General features: G+C 32.0%; 3 protein-coding genes across 9 annotated transcripts; 1 reads left to right on the forward strand and 2 right to left on the reverse strand.

Moving 5' to 3' along the window:
- Nucleotides 1-77: 77 nt before the first annotated feature.
- Nucleotides 78-13295, reverse strand: LOC143183635 (tetraspanin-8). The gene is made up of 4 exons (XM_076385279.1): nt 12861-13295; nt 4561-4872; nt 3691-3963; nt 78-3316 (listed from the first exon to the last, which is right to left on the reverse strand). Exons 1-4 carry the CDS (start codon nt 12924-12926, stop codon nt 3164-3166), a joined length of 804 nt encoding a protein of 267 aa, XP_076241394.1. The 5' UTR covers nt 12927-13295; the 3' UTR covers nt 78-3163.
- Nucleotides 13296-13757: 462 nt separating this feature from the next.
- On the reverse strand, nt 13758-15460 carry Mrpl21 (mitochondrial ribosomal protein L21). The gene is made up of 4 exons (XM_076384523.1): nt 15227-15460; nt 14620-14751; nt 14213-14533; nt 13758-14112 (listed from the first exon to the last, which is right to left on the reverse strand). Exons 1-4 carry the CDS (start codon nt 15324-15326, stop codon nt 14012-14014), a joined length of 654 nt encoding a protein of 217 aa, XP_076240638.1. The 5' UTR covers nt 15327-15460; the 3' UTR covers nt 13758-14011.
- A 188-nt stretch (nt 15461-15648) lies between these two features.
- On the forward strand, nt 15649-26028 carry Bbc (choline/ethanolaminephosphotransferase 1 bbc). Of its 7 annotated transcripts, XM_076384519.1 has the most exons (11): nt 15649-16116; nt 16590-16737; nt 16989-17111; nt 17194-17297; nt 18028-18162; nt 19206-19340; nt 20133-20264; nt 21279-21437; nt 21520-21645; nt 21735-21873; nt 25089-26028. In XM_076384519.1, exons 1-11 carry the CDS (start codon nt 15880-15882, stop codon nt 25163-25165), a joined length of 1515 nt encoding a protein of 504 aa, XP_076240634.1. In that variant the 5' UTR covers nt 15649-15879; the 3' UTR covers nt 25166-26028. The 7 variants fall into 7 exon arrangements, 6 of the variants coding, with proteins under 6 accessions (XP_076240634.1, XP_076240635.1, XP_076240630.1 ...); XR_013002560.1 differs by lacking the exon at nt 19206-19340 and having other exon boundaries at nt 21735-23640; nt 25089-26024; XM_076384520.1 differs by lacking the exon at nt 18028-18162 and having other exon boundaries at nt 25089-26027.
- Nucleotides 26029-27646: the final 1618 nt, after the last annotated feature.

Raw genomic sequence — 27646 nt, forward strand, 5'->3', positions numbered from 1 at the left:
GTATCCGTGTGTTGAGAAAGAATCAATGATTAAATCAGTGAGAATGAAAATATCTTATTGATAAATTAGTAAGAAAATATGTATATACATGTATATATATTTTTTTATGCACGTACATATAAATATATTAGTATCGAAACAAAGAATATTGTATAAGCAAGAATCTCTCATGTACTTAATGAACATCTTACACGGTGTTGAGTGCATACTGTTTTTCTTTTTATAACATTAATACTCTCACAATCAATGCTAAACTTTTTTAAGTTTCCAATTATGCATTAATAAGATTCATAAGTTATTCAGAATCGTATCTATCACTCATATTATTTCATCGTATCTAACAGAGAAATTCTGCAAGCAAAAATCGACGGAATTTACGACAATTAACGTATATATGCAGAGAAAATACAGTACTGCATCTGTCATGGCAATCACAATCGTTATTTTATCGAGATTCATAATGCATTATTCTCCTAGAACGAAATACAGTCAAATTGTATCTCTCGGTAAGATACAAAGAAAATATTGAAAAATTACGTAACTAAAAACCCTTTTAGAAGATTTCAGATACTATTACAATTTAAAATTTTGAGTACGTCACTTTTTCGTTCTAATCTTTAATATAATTCTAAATCTTTGAGCAGCTGTAGAAAAATAGTATCTTAATCCAGAAAGGGCTAATTTATAATTCAATAACGTTAAAGTGGAAATTATTCACATACTGATGAAGTTCCACGTACTAAAAAAAGTTTCAAAATTTATAGTAATTTGCAAAATAAATGTTCAAATTATGGAAATATTAAATGACTGAAAACTACAAAACCCGTAATTATAGTGATCGAATATCGCATTCTTAACTTTTTCGGAAAATGATTCTTTTCCTTCTCTCTATGTTCGATAAGCGCATTTTCTTAAATTCTATTACTTTATATACATAACATCAGATATATTGTATATGCATACACTGGGTATAGACAATTATCCCTATGTTTAACCAGAATTCCTTAAACGATAGAATTAAAAAAAACATTGACTATCATTAGAAACAACTAAATTACAAATTATAGTGGTTTCTGAATTTCTGGTTAATAAAACTGAAATTATACATTGTTGTAATGTACAATAAACAGTTTATGTTAAATTTTCATACAAAAAGAATGGAACACAAAAACTAAATATTGTTTACCATTTAAATTTTGCTTTGCTAAATTTAATTCGTCTCAATAGTTTCAACAAAACTTCCATCTTTGGAGAACAAAATTCACTTAATAATTTGGTGATTCAGATAGTTTATTAATAAACGATATGCTAATCTTAACACAAAATAGGTCTGATAAATTAGGAATTCAATCTTTACAGACTAGAAACTGTAATCTTTACTTCATGCACTTTGATTTCGAACACATACGAAAAGAAAGTGAATTTAAACATTTTCGCAACTTTTTGTACCATACTCATCATCAAGATATAACGTGTGCAAAATCCTTTTTTCTTTAATCTACGCTAATCATTTGACGATGAATATATGAATGCAACAATCAACAAGCGTTTGTTTTAAAAGCTGGTGTTGCATGTAATCGATGAAAGATTCATCGCCAAATATATCAATCACTTTTTTAAGACACAACTATTCCAAAAGCAGCTGTTATATTATTACTTACTTTGAGGTAAATTTCTTTCATTATTCAATGATGAAGATTTTGATACGATGCTAGATTTGAATTTGTACCCTTGTATTGATATAACATTCATTTTTCCCAATTAATTGCTACTGTGTAATTTCGCGCTCTAAAACGTTTCATTAGAAAAATATCGTATCCTCAAAGCGTAGAACACCGATAAAATAGATTCCACGAATTTCTACGATGACAAATGAATTTTACAAAATTAGTTGCTTCCGTTTAGCTATGTCCTTTCTTCTAGAAGTCTGTTACTTTCTTTTATTTTAAAGATAACATAGATAAACTATAACGCTACACAAGAGATAAAACACTTGATAGCGTTCTTACAATAATATAATCTCGTTTGGACATCAATGTTAATTATCAGATCGATATCTTCCCGGAGCGTCATTTACACTATATTAATATAATATAATATATTTGTATACATATATGTACGTATGTTAAAACTGGTATATTGGCAACAGCAGAATAGCTCTAAATACGTTTTAAATATTTAGTGAGATTACTTCTAATTCTCTAAAGTTTATACCCTTATCGAAAGTGAATTAAAGAAGACGTCAAAAATGTTTCCAAAAAGTGGTAACTAATAGATACAAACTGTTATGTAGAAAATACATTGTTGTGCTTACATAGAAAAGATAGAAATGATTACAAGGCAGTAGAGAGCGGAATAAAGTTCAAAGGAATCTTACATAAAGTTTCCTTTAAGAAATATACCAGTTACAACAAGAATTCTCGAATTGTCATTACTCATACATGTTTCTCACTTCTGCACTTTTACAGACATGCACACACACACACACATTCACACATTTTCTTTCTATCTCTCACTCTTTCTTTCTCTCATTCTGTAACATACTAACGTTAGTTTGGTTTACTACTTTGGCCTAACAAAAATGTAAATCATGTAGGTACTCTTTAAAACATTAAATGCTCGTTCGTGTAAGTCTTTAGCATGGAAAGAGATATGGACGAAAAGAGCAATTGGCAGTAATAAAAAAAATGAATTTCCATGTAAGTCTTCCTTGGCACAGAGTCCAATGAATATTTTGGATTCAAATTTATATTATATCAAAACGATGAAATTAAATTCGATATTGGTGATTATAATAAAATATGCTTAAAAAGTACGTGTATATGAAGGAAAATTGTAACATATAAAACACGTTAAAAAAATGTGACATTTCTGTCCCTGAGCAGGATCATAAATACAACATCCAAAAAAAAAACTTGGACAATATACATCACGCAATATTGAAACCGTATATAAGAACGTTGTCAGTGTAAGAAATTCGATTTGGAAATCTCAACAGTAGCTCAGGAAACTTCTCTCGTTCCAGGTTGGGCTCTAGAGACAGACACGAAGAAATCTGTTCAGATTGGCACAGAGATCAGATCGCGTTACCGTTTACAAGACTTGATACGACGATATGTAGTGCAAGGAAGATTCATACATAAATCTTTACAGCTTATTTGATTCAAGCTTTGTATCTGTCGGACGATCCAATCGCGCAGCATAAGATCAAAGAGAATATCAAGCCTAGAAATTCTAAAATGCCGATCCCTGAAGCGACACCTATGACGATGTTCTTGTGACTGTTCAATGCATCCATCAGCTTATCCACGCAACCCTGCAGAAAAAGAAATTTGTAAAACTAAATTAAGGTCACATTTCCGCGTCGATTAATGAGCATTAACACGTTTAACTAGCTGTGATGACATTAATGAATTGTATTAGGCAACCAAGAAAGTTCTGTTGCTTTTGAAGTTAAAAGGTAGCTTATGTTATGATAATACATCCAAGTTTTATAAAATTAAAATTTGTAAATAATCTTTATTTTATTTAAAAAATGCAAGTGATCTTACTGTAACTTCAAGAGCAACAAGACTTTCTAGTTTTGGATATTGTATTCCAGCGTACAATGAGTATCTTTTGCAAGTTCAATCATGCAAGATGAAGAGACTATCATAAAGTAGAAGTGAACATAATCAAACAAGACATTACCTCGCTGTAAATCTCTGGGCTAACAACACTGCCAATTTTGATGTTTCGAACCTGCTTGCAAGTAGTGCTTTCCTTATTTTTGCAGCAAGATTCGGGTACTTTGTACACATTGTTCACATCAGTGGAAACTGTTAAGCTCACAGGAATTGAGGGATCTTTGGTTGCATATCTGCTACCAGTCCAATCTGCTGGGCCATTTGCTCCACAGCATCCAAGATCAGACTGAAATGCATTCACTGCCTCTGTGTAAGAAGTTTCCTCTCCATATTTATCCTGAAACAAAATCATCACATATAAGAATCATCAATACTTTCATAAACACTGCGTGCTTCAAGGAAGGAAAAAATTCTAAAGGCTTGTTCAGATTAGTCAAGTTACAATAGTCAAGCTTGATATCAAGTCTGTGTTCACATATATCAAGTTACTTGAATTCCAGTGTAGTAGTACGCATCAATCAATCTGTATTTCAGGCCAAGGGAAAGTTAAAGAAATTTCAACTTCATTTGAAGCTTGGAAGGATTTTTTAAGTCAAGTGTATAACAGGTTTACATTGGTCAAGTCGTCCAAACTTGAATTCAAGAAACTTGGCTAATCTGAACGAGCCTTAATTGAATTAAGCGATTAAAACAGAGGCGTATCAATGGCGTGGTGTAAAGAAAAAGTGAAATGAACAGAGACACTTGAACGAGTGTCTAATTCGGAAAAATGGACAGAATAATTATAGACGTCCGACCAGACAGTCAGGTTTAAAGAGACGAATGGACTAATTATAGACAGGCTATTATGGAGAAACCACTACACGCTAATTAGAAATTTCCTTAAGGGATAGTTCGTCGAGCGTTTAACTGGCGAGCAATCGAGCCTGGATACCTTAACGGTATTTATCATGGAAGACTTGACTAGCTCCTCGAGGCGATCGCTGTTGCTGTAGAGCCAGGCCCCTGCCGCGATTTGCGCGACGATAACCACCAGGAGGCAGCTGAAGAAACCGACCAGCATGCATTGAGATTCACGAAAGGCGCCACAGCAACCCAGAAAGGCAACTATCAGCATAAGAAAGCCCGCGCAGAGGAGGATGTAAAGGCCAGCGTCGAAGTTGTGCTGCTCTTGGGCCAGAGACATCAGCAGCGTTTGATCCGTCAGCATCCATACTGCTACGACCACTGCTGCTAGACCCACAGCCTGAAAATCAAAAAATTTACCTTGAATCAAAGGGGGACACATTTCCTATTAAAAACTCCACAATTTGATAAGTTGGGATTGCTTAAGCCTTTGCAACTGCACTGGCGCATCTGTGAGACAAATGGCACAGTAGGCAGATAGGATTTGTGAAGCAGTGCAAAATTTCCTTTCATGATTTTTTTCTAACTTCAATTAGAATAGAGTTATAGTTCCTTCTAATTACTAAACTCAATTTGTATGTCAATAGTACGACTGAACATAGTGGAACAGAATTTTTGGAGTAAGATGAAGGAAGAGCATAAAACATTTGATGTTCCAACCGTTCTGACCTGTCTTCACAAGTTTTCGAGTTCGCAAGAATGTTTTCCAGCATATCTAACGTATTGCATACGCGAAACGTTTCTTTTTACTTTGTCGTGCAAAAATATACCTGACCTTTTTAGCCCTATTGAAACAGAGAAAGCCAGGGGAGCGAGTATTCTGGTTCACGGCTTAAGCGTCGCTCACAGTGTGCTATATGGATAAATAATGAAGTATTCTTACGAAACGGACAGAGCAGAGGACAGGATGGTGCCCTTTTCAATGGTCTGTCCACCAGATGCGAGCGTTTCCATACAAGAAGCGTGAACTTTCCCCGGTTCTCCCTCTGGCCTCTTTTACAACACTCATAAAGCCTTTGTTCTGAGAATTGTAACTTGAAAGACACATATCCGTTACATACTTCAGAGAAGCACGTATACGTACAGGGTGCATCAGAAAATGTGGGACATTTTTTGAGGGTAGATTCTAGATACGAAGGCAATAAAAAAAGTTCACGTGTAGATTTGTCCAAAAACTCTTAATTGTTTTCCAAAAATGTCTCACATTTTCTGATACACCCTATATATGTTTAAATGTACATAGAAGTGTCTTTATCTCATGTACTATAGAATAAAAGTGAATAGTTTCATAGATTTCTATCAACGACGTTATTCATAGGCATAAGATGCAATATCAGCTTATTTGACTCTGAACAGACCATTATAAGTGTTGTACATACTATGAGCATGCTATTTACTCGGTATAAGCTCTTCGCTTTATTTTTTTTCAGTCTTAGTTTCTATCAGATAAATAAGTACAAATCGTTAAGATATTACAGAGGTATTATAATCTAGAAGCTTATTTTTTAAAGGTATTTTGGGAATTTTTTCAAAGAAACCAGTAAGTAAATAAGTATTTTTATCAGTATAATTGCAGCTACGTTGTGATATAAAATTTTCAAAAAATCTATTTTAGTTCATACTCTAGTTGCATCCATACTAATGAAGATGCTTATTGGCTCGTTTATTTCAAATTAGCAAAACAGCTGGAATCGTGTCAGCCAGCAAAGCACAGTTACGTTATACAAAAGGACACGTAGCTCCTATAATCTTGATTATTTTTGCTTGAAAAAAATCATTGGTACACATTAAACGCTATTAAATACATACACAAAAGCTCAATACAAAACAATCTACTGATTTCTTAAAAAAGAATTCCCACAGAAGCCGTAAAAAAACGAGCGTCTAGACCAGAACACCCTCTCAGTGGCTTAAACTTTTGCCCACCACTGTACGAAAGCGATAACAAAATTACATCTGTACATTATCACAGCGGTAAACGCAACGAATGGTTTACTGTAAGTGGGTTACACGAGCCCCCGTGTACTTAAGGTTTATCTTCGAAGTTCGCCCCATTTCTGGAGGTCCGTGTGTCCCGTTCTAGCTCGCCTGTGCCGCGCAGCGAAACCGTTGCTGTACGAGCTGCGAGAGGGGGTTTCAGGGATCGAAGAGGATGGGTTCAGTGGGTTAAGCTGGGTGAAGGGAATCGTGACTTCCACTCAAGCAGCGTGTAATCCCGACGGAGGCGTGCCGTTTGAACAGAGAACTTCCTGTATTCTCGGCGCGTCCCGCGTCGCTCACGAGCCGCGAATGCTGATGTAAAAACAGACGCAGAATTCTATAGGACAGACGAACCGACCGCATGGATTCTTCGTGGATAGGATAAGACATGCGACGGTGATAAATCAAGTCGAGAGTGGATGCTAAAATCTTTGCGTTTCACTGCTAGCCATGCGCTTGTTTAGGATGCCTCAAACAATTGAATAATTCTGTAAGCAAGTAGATGTTGAAAAAATTTAGTTTTGGTTTACTGTAGACCTAGTTTATTCATATGATATGAGCACGCGAATGTGCAGTTTTGCAACAAAAGCTCGAATATTGTATCAAATCTTAGTAATAATGTGTATTATTTTACAGGGTATCAATTTAACTGGAATCCTCAGAGTGTAGGCAGCATTTATTGTAAATGTTGTTAGCGTTGTAAGTGTTGCTAACACTTATGAGAGGGTTCCCAGTTAAACTGATCATCTTGTATAATTATTCTTCAACCTTTATCTCTAATCATACCAGAGTGAAATTACTTTAAAATGTTTTTCAGAGTTATTTGAGAGTTCAAAATTCAAAAGGTGATAATGAATCTAACAGTTCGTTTGTTTTCCTTTTCCCACTTCCATAAAAGGGTTTCCACGTTGTGATATTTATTATTTAGTACGCACGCATAATGCATTCGAATTCAATGTCGCAACGTGCAAAGCTTGCAATATGAAAACAGCTTACATAATATCATTTGCACATTATGCAAACTATAGCTAGTCTTTATTAATAGATCAAAAAAACTTTCTGATATTCGATTTTATACATTTTGTTCGGTTTATCGATCAATTTTTATATTTTTCGATTCAATCGTATAATATCGTTAAGAGGAAGAACATGGGAATTAAAATTGATAAACTAGATCGTGAACTCGGTGAAATTTACTCGTACGATGTAATGCCCACGCTTGTTTAAAGATTAAGGGCTTAATAAACGACTCTGGACAACTTTGCTTATGGGATAACTAGATGGTAGTTAACTGAGCATGGTAGTCTATATACTTCGGCGTATAAGACTGTAGAAACAACTGACTACATGTATAGTCACAGGTAATGCAAACGATGTAACGTATAAATATACACGGGACCCATTTGATGTCAGTATCTCTTTTAGTACCATGATTTCACATTTCGACGATGAATATGAGGCAGAATATTATTCTGCGAATATTCATAGTCAAACCTTTACAAATGGAAAACATATGCAAAGCATACGGCCTAGCGAAGGCGGGAATTTTATTGCAGTTAATTCACGCAGTATTTATTTCGCACTCATAGACTATATATAATTTTTCGAGATATTGAGATACTGTGAAATGGAAATAAATCAATAAATACTTGAAAAGAGATTAAGAGATATAAGACCAAAGAAAAAACTAGAAACTACTATGTATTAACATCTATTAATTTTACACTTCTTTTAAAATTGAATTAAAAACTTGTGCACGAACCTGACACGCTCTTCTGAATAGGTTAACATCCAGTTTTTTATTCTTCAAATATTTTAAGACTCTGACAAACAGTTTATCTTTAAAAGAAAGGTGTAATAAATGATCAAATTTCTAAGTAGTGTAGACTGTAACTAGGTTAATAGTTTAAATTCGTCGAATTCGGTGTTCTCAAAATCGTCCATAAAGTACAAGTCGAATACTAGAACGGCGAATATCGTCACTTTTCCGTGAAAGCATGTGGCACCCTTATTCGGTGCCAACTATGCCAAGTTCAACGCTCAGTGCGATTTTATTTTCAGAGATATCGTTGCAACAATACGAAACAGCAGTCAATATTGAAATGAGTTTACTTTTTTAAAAAGTAATTTATTCTATTTTTTGGTCGAACTTATTCTCAAGTAATTCAATAAAATAAAACATTTGACGATAGAAACGGAAGCAGATAGTATATTATAGTATATTCGATTGCAAAAAATATGCTTTCTGCTCTAGCATAAATGCATCATTTTAGGCATGGGCATTTCTTTAATTTATCCCAGTTTTAAATAATATTTGTCCAGGTCTGTATCATTTTAACTAATTGCAGGTTTAGAAAAAACCCATAGGGTTAATCATAGATTATGTTACTCCTAGAAGTTTGAGCATTAATGACAAATTTATTCAGTGTACAGATTTACCTGTTCTGCCAACTATTTTTAACTCAAACATTTTCGCGTGATCCCTAAATAGAAATTCAAATTAAGAATAGAAATATGTAAAAATATACAATCTAAAATTTAACGCATTAAAATATATTTTCAGGCTGCAACAAAACTGTATTTAAATTCCATTTCTTTGGTACTGTTTATAAAGTAAGAATTTACATAAACATTCACAGTCTAGTTATTATTACTGTATATGAAGATCATAGAGGAATACTTAATAATTAAAGAGAGCAATTTTAAAGTTTAATACAGGACTCAACAATATAACACAAATAAATCATGGAATCAGTACAGTTAACGTTCTTCAATTTCTAAAATTATTAAAAACTATTTAATAACTTTGAGCTTCTCGTTGACGAATCAAATTCTTTTGTTTCACATGGACTTATCAAATTCTACATTTCCCTATGCATCCACTATCATGGTTATATCTTAGAACTTATCAAGATTTTCATTTTTTCAACTTGAACATACAAAAGTACTCCCTTTTAGCTACCAAACGACATAAAGAACAAAAAATCGACAAAAATAGACTAATCAAGTTCTTTCCCTATGATCTTCTTACGCATGAGAGCGGAAAATATTTTCCTCGGGCAATTAAAAATCTATTCATAATCCAACCAATCGCAAGTAATCAGAAGCGTGTAGATCCATTTCTAGGTGCAACCAATTGCACACGATTGGTTGATCGACGATGAACTTGTGGTAGTATAGCACGATATTTTCGAGTCAATCGTGCATGCACGCATCTGTGTAAAAGTAACTGGGCCGCAGTGTAGGATGCTAGCTCGTAGGAAGAGCATGTTCGTTCTCTGACTGAAAATCTATATTTAAACGCACTTATTCCCCGCGTTGAACGTTTTCAAGCTAGACATGATGCTGACACACGTTCTATTGTTAATCTCTCTGCAAAAAGTGCGCGTTTACATCAACTAATGCTTCATCGACACTCGTCCCTGCACTTCTTCCAGCGCGAATTGTGCCTGAGTCATTCTCCCGATTCCTAGATTTCAGAATGCTATTAAAAATGATGCATGTAATTACTAGAATATGACAGCAAAACGTCATTTTAAACTTTAACAAGAATTCAATTCACATTCGACGTACATTTCTACACAAAAATATAATTTTCACTAGTATTTGATGTGATAGAAATGAATTTGATTGTACCTGTACTTTTTATGAAAGTTGAAGTGTTGAAGTACAAAGTTAACTTAAAAGAGAAAAGAAATAATTTAAACGTTAAAAAATTCAGTTAAATAACATTCATTTATAAGGTTTACAGTTTTATTCTATCCCTGCTCGTATGTAAGAGTTTTTCGAATGATGCATGAAGGTTAAGGGAACCTACGATTAAAAAAGTGTAAACGAGAATCTTTTATCGTCGATTCTGATAATATACACCTTCTCGAGGTCAAGAAGTTTCACAATTTTCCATGTGAATAGGGCTCTTTTAAATTCATGTTCTCTAAGAAAAAAAAAAAAAAAAAAGATGCGGTTTGAATGGCGCAGTTAGGTCAAGTCAACCGAATCGCAGAAATTTAGGGCACCAACGATTAATGCGAGATGTACGCGTCACCCAGACAGAATCGATTCAGCTGTCCTCCTCGCATTTCTGTGCTCCGCAATGAAAACTGCGACACGCTAATTAAAAAGAGATCCTAGCTCGCGAGAAGTTAATCCCACTAATTATGACAGTTTTTTCATTTCCCTAAGAAGGTATTTCCACAGTATATGAACGACCACTGTTGAAAAACAGCAATAATTAGTATGTACAATTAATGGTATACAGTTTTTCTTCTCATGTTGCTGCTATTAGAATATTAGTACTTAGGACCTTGATTAATTAACTTTAGACTACTATAACATGTTACTAGGCAGAAAAACGACAAATAATCTGCAAAAATCCCTAAGTTCACGCATGCTCGCTGGAAAGAGATTGGATTATTTCGATTTTCATTTTTTAAAGAAGGAATTTCATTTTCTGTTGATAAAAAATCGATTTTTTCAGATTTTTTATTACCGAAACTACATATATGGTTAATTATTTTCAGTGTTCCTGTATGTAGTTTTCTTAATAAAAAAACATAAAGAAATTGATTATTAAGAGAAAAAGAAATTCCCCTATTAATATCGACTTTAGCAATTCGTATATACATAATTTCAGAGAATTGTTAACCTACAAACAAGTGTTAATATAATACTTCGTGTTAAGAAGATTAGAACAGAATTCTGATAGTACAAGTAGCTAAATGAGGAGATCTCTTTAAGTAATTTGTTCAACGAACTCATTTAAATCACGGGAAATACAGATAACTAATGAGTTTTATTGCAGTAAAGCCTCACACAGCCAATGCGAATTTTCCGCAGCTACAGCGAATTTTTCGTGGCATTCTCTTCACATTAATATAAATTCGTATATCTGTTTCCACAATTCACTGCGGAAAATCGCGTTGTTCTGGAGGAGCCTTAAGTGCTGAAACTTTTTAATGAGATCGCTACTTCAATTCATTCAATTATGTTACAAGAATGAAGAGCCATTAAAAACAGGTTCGCGTTTTGAGATAAATTAGAGGTCACTAGGGTACTGCATCTCTGTGGAACGAAGCGATCAGCGTTATCACCGACATGATGATATTTGCCGAGGTTCCCTTCATTTTCTTTTGTAATCCCGATAAAAAGATTGACGAATGATGAGAAACATACATATGCATGCTTTCTTGATTTTCGAATGAAAATCGTATGGTGAATGGAACATCGTATGATTAAAACGAAATACATAGATTGATGTTGTTAATCTATATACCCTGTTTCTTCTTCGCTCATCTTCGCTTCTTACTAAGGTTTGATAAACAGGTACTGATGCTACTTGTAAAGTTTATTGAACCATCTTGTACATAATTATATGTATATATATGTGCATATAATTATAGCGGTCATAACACGCTATATCCCCTCGTCAAAACCCTTTCATCGCCTCACGAAGTGTGATAATTTGATTGACTAATCAAAAGAGAAATATGTGCATTCAAACCCTTTCCTCTTGACCTTATATTCATTCTATAAAAATGATCTCTGTTTATTTGAATCTTTCAATATCTATGCGTGCACATACACCGATGGACAAAAGAAAGTTTGAAATAGAAATTATACACATACAAACATTTGTAACTTTTATGTCACATATTTTGTTTCATATTGTTGGACTTATTTATTTAGTATATTTTCTTATTTTTTGTAACACAGATGTTTCATATTTTTTAAATTATTCTGTTTTTTCATTTTGCCTATTTTTTAAACCTTTTTTGTCCACTATTATACACGTATTCCATCAAAACACGAATTGCTTTGCAAGGAAAACAGGAAAGGGTGCAGCTAGTGATGGCAACTGAAACACTTCGAATCTATACACACGACGAAAAATTCGAATCACTTCGAACATGTTACGAAGCTTAGAGCTTCTGAATATTGTAATAAGTCTTGATCTTGAATTCTGATAAATCTCGAGTCGTCAAAATGTTGAAACTTTTGGCGTGTTAAAAGTCTTGATAGTTTGACAAATTTTGCGAGATTCAATAGGTCTCAAGACTTGGATAATAACTCAGTAGCTCAAAACCATTTCTAAGCGCTACTATTAACATAAAGTATTAAAAGTAAAGTTTGAAAAATTCGAGTTATCTTCCAAGACTCAAGAAATTTAGACCAAATCATATTCGAAGCGATTCGAATCTAGTCTTGAAAAACTGCGAGTTTCTACGAAGTTGAGATCCGAACTCCCATCACTAGCTGCAGCAACAGATTACGAACGGTTCGATGCTCGTGCCATTTATGAAGAAAAAAAATGAATACATATTTTCGAAAAGCGTGAAGCTAGGGACTCACCCAAAATACTAGGTTGATCCAGAACAGCGCGTATCTGACGAACCCATAACATTCCGAAAGCACCATTTTCCCTTAGGATATGGTGTACGACACACGACACTTGGTTAGGTTACTTTAGGGGTAGCTTTGCAACGAGCACGATTTTACGAGCTGCAAGGGAGAACCGTTTGCATTCGCTCGTACGCCAGAACGCGAATAAAAGGGACGTGTTCTACGCGTTGCAATTATTCAATTTCGTGGTTGCACGCTGACGAGAGAGAAATGCCAACCCATTCCACGCAGCGGTTCACAGGCGACTGTCATGGGATACGAGTTGTGCAGCGTTACTTTTTATCGCGGGTGCAAGCCACGAAGAACGGACTGGTACTCTTGTTTAAACCTTCTTGAAGCTGCAGTTTGTGACGTCATTCCGACATTCTCTATCCCAGTCCCTCGCTTTCCGTAATCTTCTCTCCCTCTCTCTCGTTTTATCTCTTTCCTACTCTTACCTCATTCGATTTACATCTTTCTTACTCTCACTGACTCGTTCCATTTCTTTCCTATTCTTACTTCACAGTCCTCTGCGAATCCCTCTTTCTCGCTCACATGTGACATGCATAGACACTCGAGAAGATTCACATTGACGAAATGTGAAATGTTTTCGCTGAATTAGGATTGTTCCTAAAGATTGGAATATTCAAATGCAGGGATCTAGGTATTTGAGTATTTGATTCTATCTTGGGATAGAGAATATCGTTCGGAGATTTATAAGAAAAAACTCAACTATTTTTATCTTTTTCAATTTTTCTTTAGAATTGATAGAATTCGAGTGAAAAAAATAAATGCGATACATATTTCAGGAAAAAGTTCATATTTTTATGTAGGATAGGATTCTAGAATAAAAACTACAATTTTCGATTTAAAAAAGAAGTTGATCTTGAAATCGCTCACAAATTAAAAAATCAATGTCATTTTAATGCCCTTTAAAATCATGTAAGTTCCAGCTTCTTTTTTTTAATTAGCCGTCTACAAGATATTTTGTTGTATCAATTTAAATAAGACACCCTGCTCTACTAAATGTTTTTGGAGTAAGGTGATAGCATGTTTATAATTGTAAGCATTCGTAAAAAGTATATTTTGATAATAATATATTACATTATGTTTATAATTGATCAATATATTCTGTCTAAGCCTTCCACTTCTTTCTTTTTATCTATGTCTCCATTAATGTTGATAGAGTTTATTCGTAACATTGTTCTATGTATTCTGTAAACTATAACCAAAAAACAATTAAAGAAGAAGAAATATTAAATGAGAATTTTATAGAATATCTCACTTGTAAAATTAGCATTAAAAATAATATTATATCTTACAGTTTAGCCTGCGAAATTGTTTCCTTTTCCTCATTCGAAAACGAGTTATTGTATGAGACAGAGTTTTCTGAATTACAGTTGCATCAACTGATACTAGTTCCCTGTTTAGAATAGGTCTTCCAATGAGGGTAAAATCCTTGCTACCAACAAGTAATACTTTCTCTAATTTTAGTTTATCTCCTGGTTGAGGTGGCCAATGACCATTCACAATTATAATATCACTTTCTGTTACTTTAAATTGTGTTCCACATAAGTGTATAACTGCAAATAAACGACCAACTGATTTGGTAGCAATTTGTTTGTTAATTGCATTTATTACATCTAGAAATATAAAAAAATATTAGATTTATACAGGAAAAATATATTAAAATCAAAAAAATGTATAAGTAGTAAGCCAAAATAACAACCAGAAGCTTGTTTTTCTTTCTCTTCGTCACACTCAGGTACTATTTCCTCTAAACTTGGCGGCTCACGAAACCAAGGTAACTTATACACTGTACGATAACCAGCTACTGTTCCTATGTCCCATGGTTTTAATGCTAGAATAAGAAAGAACATTGTTATATTCTTTTATTTAAAACTATATTAATTTTAATACAGAAAGAAAAAGCTGTATATTTCAGTGATTAACAAAGAAAATTCGAATTTAAAAACTTAGAATGCTTGGATTCATGTTCAGATATTCGAGTACTTAAATTCAGGTTTAAATCCAAGTTCGATTTATAACGAGTACTCGAATATCCAAATAGTAAAGGCTTTAATAATAACGCATTTATAATAATAATAGGAAAGAGAAGGCAGTTTATTAATCAAATGCATTTTTTTGTAAGAATTATTCACACAGTTACTAACAAATTATTACAAAATGTTACGTTTTTATTTACTTAAATATTTCAATTCCCAATAATATGTTTACAATCAAATAAACTTAAGAATGTGAGGTTATATAACCTATATTTACAAAGCACCCAACAGACAAACTGTTATACAGATTTTGATAAACGATTCACAAACCTGGATAGTACTGTTTCTGTACTAAACTGGCAGAAACTCTTCTAAGGCATGTGCTCGTAGCAAAATTAAATAATCTCGCGAAACCGGTGAGTGTCGCCATGATTTACATACCACTTTAAAAACAACACTGAGATAACGATAACTTAAAAGATTCATAGAGTCATTAGGAGGTAAACAAAGAATGCAAATGTGCTACGTAAAAGGAGAAAAGTCAATTGAAACAAAAAGACTGAAGCTCTGTCTCTGTCATGAAAATTTAGAATAACTTCAGAAATTAAGCGGGAATTTTTTAAATGATAATTCTGAAATACACCCTACAACTTTATTTGAAAATGAAATACATTCATAAGCGACTCGATTGTCACATTTTGCACAATAGTGTTGTTAAAGTTTTTTATTCTCATTTATTATGTAATGTGTTATTGTCGTTGCAAGTATAATAGAAAAACGACAGTTCACAGGTACGGAAAAATTCACGGAACCTTCATAGACTTTACTTGTGTTTCCGGTTCGAACCAGTAAGCGAAGAGATGTCGTACGTGTACGCGGAACAGTTACTTGTTATGTTTAGTCGTTGTGCTGCGAGGAATCGATGACCGTTGAATTATCGTAAATCATTCCTGGTGTTCCTTGTATTCCATTAATCTCAAATTATGCAGTTTTATAAGGAAAAGTTATTGTCGCCCGGACAACTGAAACGCCTTAGCGAGCACAAATACAGTTGCACGACCAACAGCCTTTTAGATGGACTGCTTCAACCCTGGTGGGACTGGCTCGTCAGTAAAGTTCCACTTTGGCTGGCACCCAATTTAATCACGATCCTAGGACTTATCGTCAATATCCTTACCACGTTAATTCTCGTTTATTATAGTCCTGATGCTAAAGCAGAGGTACGTCGTTTACATAACCTATTTTCCTTATCATCGTGCTTTATCCTTTTGAATAGAGTCAAATCTATTGTCCTGTTTATCTTTTACACTTCAAATAAAGCTTACGAGCAGAGACAGTATTTGTCATATATTTCAAAGTGTGTATGCGTGGATATATAGAACTATTACTAATATTGTTCACCAACTTTTGTAGATTTTGTTAGTGTCAAATCTTGTTGCGAGTATAATAAAGTTAGTTTTATCTCTACGCTAGAAGGTGTATTTCTATGCTATCTTCATGATTTGAAATTTTTTATTTGATGCTTATAGCTCTTCATGATAATCAGTTGAAATTATCAGTTATTTGTAGAATTGAAAATTTGTGAATTTATAATGTTAGAAATTGAATAATATGTGAATACAATTCATGCAAATATTTGTTTTCTTTTTTAAAAGTTAGAATACAGTATAAATAACGTTATTTGATGTTTTAGGCTCCTAGATGGGCATGTTTTTTATGTGCATTGGGCCTTTTTATTTATCAAAGTTTAGATGCCATAGATGGCAAACAAGCCAGAAGAACAGGAACTTCAACACCATTGGGTGAACTCTTTGATCATGGATGTGATTCAATATCAACGGGTAAGCTATTCAAAGTGGTAAATTTATTTGATCTTAACCTTTGGCAAAAGAATATTGGCTCAAAAATGATCCAGCATTCTGTGATTGTGCACATGAGTATATTACAGACCGCTTTTCAAGAGTTAAAAAGCTTTCCAATACTAAAGATAAGATACAACATATTTTTGAGATAGCATTAGAAAAAGTTGAATTTTATGTACTACATATTTTTTTCTTTTCATCATAGTAAATAAAGATACTATATGTTTTAGTCTTTGTTGCCCTGTCAGCGTGTATAGCAGTACAATTAGGATATTATCCAACATGGATGTTTTTCCAGTGCTTTTGTGCTATGACACTTTTTTATTGTGCCCATTGGCAAACTTATGTTTCAGGTTAGAAGTTATTTCATTAATAAATATGAGTAGTAATAACTTTGTTATATTTCCATATTGATATATAATTGTTTGTAAATAGGTTCCTTAAGGTTTGGCAAGATAGATGTCACTGAAGCACAGTTTACTATCATAGCCATTCATCTCATTTCTGCAATCTTTGGACCTAAAGTCTGGATGATGGAGGTTGTATTCTTTTCGATAATATTTATTATGGCCACTCATTTAATATTCTAAATATGTTCTATGAATTGGCAAAATAGTATAAGTGCGATCTGAAGGCTAAATCCACAACACATAGAATTAATATATGTATAATTAAATACTTTACATACATCTTTATGTATGTAGTATTATGTGCTGTGTCATACAGTTTAGCATTTGCGTAATACCCATTCAGTAGGTTATCATAGTATACACTTCTTCTGTTGTTAGATTTTGAACCAAATTTAATCTTTTATACATGCATAAAATGTTCAATTCTTTGCATAACGTTAGGTTCACAGCTTTTCATTTCGATCTTCATCAAATTTTTTTTTTATGTTTATTTTTTGTTGCTTTCATATTATTATAATGTTGCCACATTTAAGTACACTAAGTTGTATATTCAAGAACGTATATAAGAACAAGATCTTGAAATTTCCTACATATCTAACTATGAAGTATGTATAACGTTTCTGATGATAATTTATAATACAGGAAAAGTACTGTGTGAGTAAGTTGTCTAACTGGAATGGTTGATTTTTTTAGTATTCATATAAAAAGAGTGAGACAGATGTCAAGTAGTAATTCATCGAGAAAAAACAGAAGTTTCATAGTAAATGTTACCTACATGTTACATCTCAAGACTCATGAAGCAAATTAAAAATTTCAAAATGATATTTTTGCATGAGTCTAATGAGATTGTTTCTTACAGATACCATACATAGATGGTTTTATGTTTAAGTATTTAATAGGAGTTATGACAGTGATTTGTGCACTGGCAAACTTGTATTCCATCTTTTCGGTGATTTTCACCGGAGGAGTGGGCAAGAATGGTTCAACTGTGGCTGTAAGTTAGTTAAATTAGGCTTTTGTTTTTGGAGATATGGAAATGGGAGCAGCATGGCATGAGGATCGACGCTGAAATTACTTTTTTGCTATGAAACTTATTACTTTAACATGCATTTTATTTCCAAATTTATTACTCATTTAATCTCCCTTCATCTATTTTCTTTCTTATATCCTTGCATTTCACCATATCCATTATAAACGCGTATTTTTGCAGAGGTTTCCGGTAATAGTGACCTTGACTCTCTTATCTTGTTTCTCCAGTGCGAACGATTTCAAATTTTCAGATGTCCAAATTGTTATACTTAAAAAAGTTCTTTTATTTGTTTCAATTTCATAGTTTTATTTGGACCCAAAAGTTTAACTATAACCGAAGCGCCTCTGTATTCATTGTATTTAATTGAAAGAGAAAGAAGCTTATGCAGGAGTACAATGCATTAAAAACGATATTTAGGATATATTCCTCTATGATGTATACTCATACAAATTCGATTATTAACGTATTAACTTTTGAATATCTTTCACATGCTATGCTTTTGAAACAATTTCTATAGAAAATTTTGTTTACTGTAATATATAAAACATAAACGTAACCATTTTGCAACTTATTTTTAAAGTATGTTTTAAGTAGTTTAATTATCTAGAGCAGTAGGTAGATGATTTGCTGTAAAACTTATAGTTTGCACTATAAACATAATTCATATTGTGTGACGTTCCATATAATCATTATCTTAATTACAGTAATGACAGCTTCATTTATAATAAAAGCAGATGGTAGACGAGTGACAGGGGAACTCTGTATTTTAGTTCATAGTGTATTCTGCAGCTCCCTCATATCTAATGTTTTATTTTTATATTATTTTGTATACAAAATATGGGCCACAAGTGGAACTAGTCTATTAACAATATTCTAGTGAGATAATGAAAAACTTAAACATAGGATATAGGATAAACTTATTATTAGAATAAACATTTATTGACTTAAGGACTGTAATTATTTTTGTACAATTTTTATAACGAGCAAGATTTTATACATTTGTTTAGATGCCAGTGCTCGGTGTAGGCACGATCAGTAACTACGTAGCAGTGTTATTTTATGCAGGCTACATTCATGTATTCCTTGAATTCTGTAAAGTGTTTGAATCCGGTGGGATTGGAAAGAATGGTTCCACAATTGCTGTAAGTTCCATAAACTATAAAAGCTGACCAATTGCATAGGCACATATGTATTCACATTTTTGCAACTAGAGCATAGTAATGAAATCTTCTTTTATTCTGCTTGTCTATCTAGATCTTTAAGTTACTATTATTCGTGCTGAGAACATAGTTTTTATAGTACTAAATTTCTGTCTTATTTCTATGCATATTAATTCATTCTATTAATTATTGTTGTATGGTACGCAAGCAGTGAAAAAATATGGCTTATATTCTAATACTAAAACTAAAAGTGCTCTTTCTTCTATGCACATTTAGTCCCTACTGTACTATTCATATGCTTCGAACTATTCTTTCTACATAAGTAGCTTGTGAAGGTACTTCTGATGCAAATGAGTAACAGTTTTTGCTATAAGGTTGGTTACATAATAACTTTAAGCAATATTATAGGCTGTTATAGTAATACACATTTTCTATAGATTTCTTTTTTTAAGCTTTTGACCTAAAAAATAGGATATAAGAACTATCAGTTATCATGGATGGTGTATTTGAATTATTAGTTATGGTTGCGGTTTACATATTTTTTAAATAATAATAAACAACTTTGCTTTGTACTTTTAATTTAAGGATGGATTGAACAGTGGTAAAGTTGTAACTGAGCTTTAGTCTGACAATTTAACATATATTTTGAAAATTTGAAATTGTTTCAAGAGCAAGGAATTTTCATTGGTGTGTGGTGACATGTTGTACCAGGAATTATTGCTAGTATATATTTCGAGTTAACTAATAGAAAGGTTTTTCGTATCGCTTGCACAGTTGCCATACACTGGCACAGAGGTCAAGGTGTTTCCATTATGGGCTGCTGTGGGCATCGCTATTTTACTTGCACAGAGCAGCATATCCGTCATTCTTGCCGGTGGTGTCGGAAAGAATGGCTCCACCGTCGCAGTAAGTCAGTTCAGAAATCATAGGATCACTGTGTAGTGCACTTTGCGTTTTACTTTGATTTAGGCCCACTAGACGAATAAAAACATTATGACTCTTGTTTTCATATTTGAACAACTTTGATACATTATATAGTGACAAAATAAGTGTATTTACATATATTAAGTATATAAATAAGTGTATTTATGCCTATTATTTAATATATATTGCGTCATATTACCTTTGCACAATAATTTTGATACAATATAGTATTGCTAATTAGTAAACAATTAATTATAAATTGATCATATTATTATATTCATAAAATATATAATCACTTTGACACAAAAATAATTGTATAGGGTCTAAATTTTGCAAGAGCATCACACAGAACTGTTTACTGTACCTTTGTTTCCACTTGGGTTAACACCTTTTCCTATGTCTCTGTGACTCTATACTGTATTAATACATCAAACATGCTTTCCTCATTCTGTATTCTCATTCATTCATTGTACTTTCTCTTGCATCAATTAACAATTTCAGGAAATTGCATATACTGAATTGCATGTAAATAGTAGTGTTGTAAAACTAGTTAATATAGACTTTATAAGTATTGTTGTAAAACTAGTTAATATAGACTTTATAAGTATTGTTGTAAAACTAGTTAATATAGACTTTATAAGTATTGTTGCTATATTGTAACTATTTACTGATTAATCTTAAATTAATACTAAATTCTAACATTTCTAACTTTTTTTGCATGATAACTATGATAAGTACTTGTTTCTTAGCTTCAGTTTAAAGAAACTGCATCTTGCATTAAAATAGTAATATTTCAATGAAAAGTAATGAAAATTAAAAATTGTTAGATTGTAATTATCACTACAATTTCAGCTTGTTTTAATATTTCATCAAAAATAAATTGTTTAGTTCTAAGTATAAGCTTTATGTAATAATTACTTTTCAAATATTTATCCAATGTTCTTGTATCAAGTCTATTAAATTCTAGATTTCTTCATAATATTTATTTAATTTCAGGGAACATCAGTTTTATCTCCAATTATTCCATTTAGTTTTGTGGTAGTACCAGCTTTTATAATTTATAGAAAAAGTGCTGAGCACGTGTATGAAAACCATCCTGCATTGTATATACTTGCATTTGGAATGGTTGCAGCTAAAGTTACTAATCGACTAGTGGTAAGCATACCAACAATTTGAATATTTCGATTATAATAGTTAAATTAAGTATACTGTATGATGCTGTTATTTGTTATTACAGGTCGCGCATATGACGAAAAATGAAATGCAATATTTAGATAGTTCGCTGATTGGTCCAGCAATGTTATTCTTGAATCAATATTTCAATTTCTTCATCAAAGAATACTATGTTCTTTGGTTGTGCTTTGTAAGTTTAATAATTTGTATATATGAACTTCACTGATATTCTTCAAATTACCGTATATTTATATGTCTCGTATCTATGTATGATTTCAGATTTGGGTTACTTTGGATTTACTCCGGTATAGTGCTCAAATTTGTCTTGAGATCTGCGATCATATGAAGATTAAACTGTTTAGGATACCATTAGGAGATCATCGAACGAGCCAGGTTTCTAACACGGCCGAAAAAAATGGTACTAACAGGTCCCAACGTAACAGATTGCAAAAGAAATATCACTAGGATTTAATTGTGATAATGAATGCGCTGTATGATTCGTTTTGTGTATGAAAGAGAGTTACAATATAAGAAAACAATAGAGATTTGATAAGTTTTGTTATATTGACTGTATATAAGAAGTTTGAATAGTACAGTTCATTTATTATCACATCTGATTAGTATTGAATACAAATAAATAAATAATAAAAAAAAAAAAAAAAAAGGGAAACACGAGGACTACTTGTCGTTAGTTACAGTTTTGTTGTTATCGATGGCAAGAAAATCATGATTCTAGCAATCAAAATTTTAATTAATGAAATAGAAAACAATAGAACTTGCAATACGCAAAGTAATACATTTCAGAATTGTTGATCAATCTAAATGAAAAGACCAGACATAAGTTTAAGTGACTTCATATCTTATTGCTATAAGTTTTAATGAAATCGTTGAATATAAGTGATTTGTTTAATTTATGTTTATCTACAATTCATGTAAAGAATTAATTTATAATGCAGTAGAGTTGTAAAGATAATTTAAATAACATTTGAATTATAACGAATTTCAGAAAAACTTTTATGTATAATTTGAAAACAAAATCGAAAACAAATATTTTCAAAATTAATTTTCAGTTCTTATACTTCAACCATGATCTCATAGAAATTTTTACAGAATTTATTAACGTTTCTTTATCAACTTATTGCTCTTAATTGTAATTAAATATATATAAAAATTCGTCATACAAATATTTTAATATTTGCATAGTCAATTATAACAAAAACTGTTTATATCATAAGAATACTACCAAAGATAGTTGCTTCATGCAAAAGTGACCCCAATTTGAGGTGTTATTCTTCTGTTTCTAAAAGGTCTCAATTTTATTTTAATGAACAATCATTAGAAATTGAAGGAATGTTATTTGTTAAAAAATCATAATAACTATATGTGTTCTGAAATATGCTTTTTTTTATTGTATATACTTAGATTTCTAATGTTCAATAATTTTTGTGACTGATAGAATATAAATATTACGATAGTATGCGTTTATCCATTACGGAATATAAATATGAGAAAAAAAATAGTTACATCGTATCTATGATATGTATTCAAAACTCGATGTTAAAAAAAGAATTATTTTAGGTCTTTAGTGATATTACTTATTGGAATTGAACAGTGTGTTCGTATAACGCATTGTATTGTAAAAAAAGCTTTTAGTCTAAAGAGAAAGTTCCTTCGAAAGTGTATTATTGTCGAAATCAGTCTTCATGGAAAAATTGTGCAGGAAAATTTTCAAATTGAAATAGCAGAGAGAAAACGAAGGATAATACTGTATGTTTTACAAACTCAGATTACCTGATAAAATGACATTACACTTCGTTGTAGAAGGTACTACTAGTTATACGATATTTCAATCATATAACACCTTTAGTATTAATTGAATTTTGCAGAATTGAAAGTTTTATGAAACACTTAAGATTATTAAAACGACAATATTTCTAAAAGACTTTTGCAATATTGCCCATAAAATAAATATGCATCTAATACACTAATGTAGCGTATCTTGGTTTCTGTTCGTAAACTGTAAAAGATACATTTTGGATAAATGTTTTTCCTATCACATGCTATCTTTCATTTACAAATTTTGATTAGAAAAGCTTGACATAACAGTGAAAATCTTTGGAATTACTTTCCTATTTTCCTTCTTCAGATCTAATCCGTGTTAATCCTTCCAAGACGATTTGCAAAGGTGATTCTTTCAATCTTACTTTCTTTAAATAACTTTCTAGTCTTTCAAAGTTTGAAATCGCATGCTGCATCCTTGTTTGTGTCGTACAGTTGTGATTTTCTTTGTAAAAGTTTATTATCCAAAAACTGATCATATTATTCAGGTAAATTATATATCTTCAAATATTACTACATGGTATCCTATGTACAGTTCGTGAGCTTTATAATGTGAAGTTTCATTTTTAAATTTCAAATGCTCAAAGGTTGTATGATGTTTCAAATTGCGTTGTTCAGCATATCCTTTATGTGTTATAAACAGAAATATCGTCTAATCAACGTTGTGAAAAATATATTTTCATAAAATGAAATTTAAAAAGATAAAATAAAAATTATAATTATAGAATAAATAAGCAAAGTACGTGGTAAGCAGTTAAACAAAGTGTTCTTGAAGACACTTACACGTACTTTGGATACGCGTAATTTATACAATTTTAAAAGAATTCAGTCCTCTTTAATGTTCTACTTAAACATTTTCTATTTTAACAAGACTATTAACATAAAACACTTGTAACTTTTTTGCTCACTTTTGTGCCATTAATTATGAACTATTTGTTAAATAAGCATTATTTTGTTCATGGTACAGAAATTGTGAGGTATGTAATCCTACTAGTAGAGGATTAATAGCATGCGAAGAGTTATATTTGCATGTTTCTTCTCTGCTTGTTGCCTGGCTCGAATGCTTTGTCAAACGCGTTGAGGATTTTACATGTCAGTGTTCAATGTTTCTGAACACGGTCGTTGATTAATATACGCGAATATTTGGCTATGGGAAAAAAGGGGCTCGGCACCCATAACATATTCTTTTATACAATATATTTTCTTTACTGTGGTTTCAATCTTATATAAATAAGAACTCATTTTGAAAGTAACTACAGTGTTTCTTCGATGTAGACTCACTGTTGGAAAATTTATAACGTGGGACACTTTCATGGTATCCCACTTCTGCCTATAAAAATTGTGAATGACTGCAAATAAAATTCTTTCACTCTAAATAAATTCAGAGTATTACAAATGTAAGAATAAGATTATAACGAGGAAATACTGTAATTAAATTAGGGGATGGAAAGTTGAGAATAATTAGTCCTATGAACATTAACTGGTAGCCGATCCCTGGTCAACATTATTTTAAGGAGTGGTCTATTATAAAAATGAGCATAGTTACTTAATGTTAGTTGTTATAATGTGTTACAATATAGTATAATATGTTCTGTATGTGCGAATAATACTACTTGAAACCTAATGAGCATAACTATATCAGTTTTTGTGTTGTCTTTAAAATATTGTCTAGTACTGTCCAATGTATCTGAGACTGTCATAATATCCAATGCAAAAGTAATATAATGAGGTATTCGCACATATCCAATCTCAAAGTTATTATTCGTTGGTATGCATGAATAGTTTTGTTCACAGTTCGCATGATGGTGGAACAAGAGCCTCTGTTAGACGAGGAATATCATCACGGATCTGATATCACCCTCGACCTATGATGGTTTCAAAAGTATTCAACAACGTAACAATGATTATTTCAAATTACAGAGTTACGCAAATGTCTCTGTACATTTAAACTACCATAATCAAGAATAGAGTAGCCCGAAGTAAGGGTAAAATTTTATCTAGACTTGTGATTCATGTGTTTGTTAAAATTTTTTACATAAAAACTAGAACACTTAAGGAGATGTGCTTTAAACAGTTACATGGATAGAGAATAATGAAAATTTGGAGAGAATTTTGTGTTGCTCTGTATATCATAGAGAAAAATTTCTACTCCTAGTGATAAAGGTGATAGGTATTTGTTTTATATAAGACTGACCAGTTCGAAGGTCTTAATAGAAGCAAAATAAAAGTGTACTTTCTCATAGAATTTAATAGTGAGAACTGTGAAGTACAATTTTGTTACTGGTGATTGGACGGCGGCAGAGATTTAGTCGTTCTTGTATAGTCATAAGTATTGTGAATCCAGATAAAGACTCTATAAAATGGTAGCTACAAGAACAGCAAGAATGTTTTTTAAATTATTTATACGTGGATGCTCGGTGATATTTGTGCATAAGATTTTAGCGAAATGTAAGAAACAATCAAACAGATTTCATCATATAATTCTAAATGAGAATTTTTGATAAAATGCTCATTAGAGAAAAGATTAATCATCTTGAATTATAGTTGTAATAAAAGAACTAAACGATAGACATAATTTTATATTCATATTTATGATAACATTCATACTCATATTGATTTATGAACAATTTATATTCTAATGAAAAGTAAGATACTAAACATTAATTCAAATCATAATTTAAACTGAAAATTATATTATTCAAATTAAAACAGTTTGTTGTTTATAAGATAGAAATGTAACATCGAAAATACTCGAATTTTTAATTTTACTAAAAATCGAATATACTAGAAGAAGTACTATTATAAATTTTAACAGTTACAATTGTCAACAGAATGTAATTTATGTGATTTAATAAAATTTTAATCGCCATTCGAATCTCTTAATGTGACCCGTTTAATATAATTTCTTTGATATTCTTTAACTTATGTGACATGACTTTTTCCACAAAAATGTCTTAACGTTTTCGCAATTTTAATGTAAAAGCAATTTTATTCTAATTCTCATAAAACAAAAAAATACATTTTGAAATTTCTAAAAGAAAGCGCAATCCCTTTGTTTTTATTGTTTTTTATTCTATGACAATAATTTACAATATTTGTTAACGTGGGTGAAAAGTTTGATCTACTTTGTCGCGTTCGAAAGTGGAACAAATTCGAATAACGATTAAAAACTTTAACATCCCCACCCCCAGGGGGTAACTGGGTCAGCAGTAATCACTATTTCCCGGGAATTCGGTCAGTCGCAATATATCACAATAGTTTCATGGAATGTAATTATATTGAAATGCAATTAGAGAGGTGTGAATAAGGATTTGGTATTTTAGGGGTAAACTTTGCGATCGAAGAAGGGGCATTTTATTTCAGTAGGGTTTGTCCCTGACTTCGTAGCTCGCTTTTGCAAAGTCTGAGAACCCTGAAGATTGGTGGACGAGCCTCCTACCCTTGGTCGTCTATTGGAGCTAAGACACCCTTCTGAGGCTCTTGGCCGCCCTCGATACTAGACCCTCAGTATCGTAACCCTTGTCCTTAAAATCCAATTCACTTGAGTCTCGAGTTGATCAGACTGTAACTTGACACACTGTTTTAATACAATTCAATTTCGAGTTAATTTAATTTCCGTTTCTTTTTTGTAGTTTAATTAATCTTTTTTATGATTTATTGGAAAGTTTAATAGAGTTCAAATTTAGTATGTAGAATTTTTTTAATATTTTTCATCGAGAAAATTAGTTTTCAAATTGTACGATGAAAGAGCTCATAACGAAAATAGCCACTATCAAATTTTGCGATTTTGTTAACAAAAACCCATTTTAATAGTCAGAGAAAAGAGATTTACAACATAACAGAACCTATTTCATTAAAAATATTGATCAATTGAGCAAGAATGTAAGATGCTATATATTTTTTATGTTCTAGAAAAAAATATAAATTGTTAAAGATTGATTGTCTTTTATATGAGCTTCTTAATTCAATTTTGTGATAGGATTTTAGTATTTTAACCCATTCAAAATTTTGTTGAAGTATTTTTGACAGTGGTCAGTTACAAAAAAAATATAGTAGAGAATGAACTTGAGATATTTGGTCATTTGGAAGTAGAACATCCCCGTAATGAGTAGTACGTAGTATACTACTGTCGCGTGTACGCATGCGCAGTTGCCTCAGACTAAGGGAGGGCAGTAGAGAACTCCGATTACGATCAGTCAACGCTTAACAGCGGCGAAGGAATTGTCGTACATGAATGAATGCTTTTCCATGAATGAAAAAATAATCCCTAACACTCCATCAACTAATATTGCTAGCTATTAATACTTTAAGCACTATCAATCTTAATCTGTATTAATTCTAATACTCGTCTT

The sequence above is a fragment of the Calliopsis andreniformis genome, chromosome 9, assembly GCF_051401765.1.
Source record: "Calliopsis andreniformis isolate RMS-2024a chromosome 9, iyCalAndr_principal, whole genome shotgun sequence".
In the NCBI taxonomy this organism is placed as follows: domain Eukaryota; kingdom Metazoa; phylum Arthropoda; class Insecta; order Hymenoptera; family Andrenidae; genus Calliopsis; species Calliopsis andreniformis.

Bases quoted from the DNA above. Each gene is read 5' to 3' on its own strand.
- Bbc (XM_076384519.1), top strand. From the start codon at position 15,880: ATGCAGTTTTATAAGGAAAAGTTATTGTCGCCCGGACAACTGAAACGC. The intron at 20,265-21,278 runs GTAAGTCAGTTC...ATTTAATTTCAG, and splicing joins AGAATGGCTCCACCGTCGCA to GGAACATCAGTTTTATCTCC. The intron at 21,874-25,088 runs GTACTAACAGGT...TTTTGTTCACAG, and splicing joins TAACACGGCCGAAAAAAATG to TTCGCATGATGGTGGAACAA.
- LOC143183635 (XM_076385279.1), bottom strand. From the start codon at position 12,926: ATGGTGCTTTCGGAATGTTATGGGTTCGTCAGATACGCGCTGTTCTGG. The intron at 3,964-4,560 runs GTATCCAGGCTC...ATTTTGTTTCAG, and splicing joins CCATGATAAATACCGTTAAG to GATAAATATGGAGAGGAAAC. The intron at 3,317-3,690 runs GTAATGTCTTGT...CTTTTTCTGCAG, and splicing joins GCCCAGAGATTTACAGCGAG to GGTTGCGTGGATAAGCTGAT.
- Mrpl21 (XM_076384523.1), bottom strand. From the start codon at position 15,326: ATGGCGACACTCACCGGTTTCGCGAGATTATTTAATTTTGCTACGAGC. The intron at 14,534-14,619 runs GTTGTTATTTTG...TTATATTTCTAG, and splicing joins GAAAGAAAAACAAGCTTCTG to ATGTAATAAATGCAATTAAC. The intron at 14,113-14,212 runs GTAAGATATAAT...TTTTGGTTATAG, and splicing joins ACAATTTCGCAGGCTAAACT to TTTACAGAATACATAGAACA.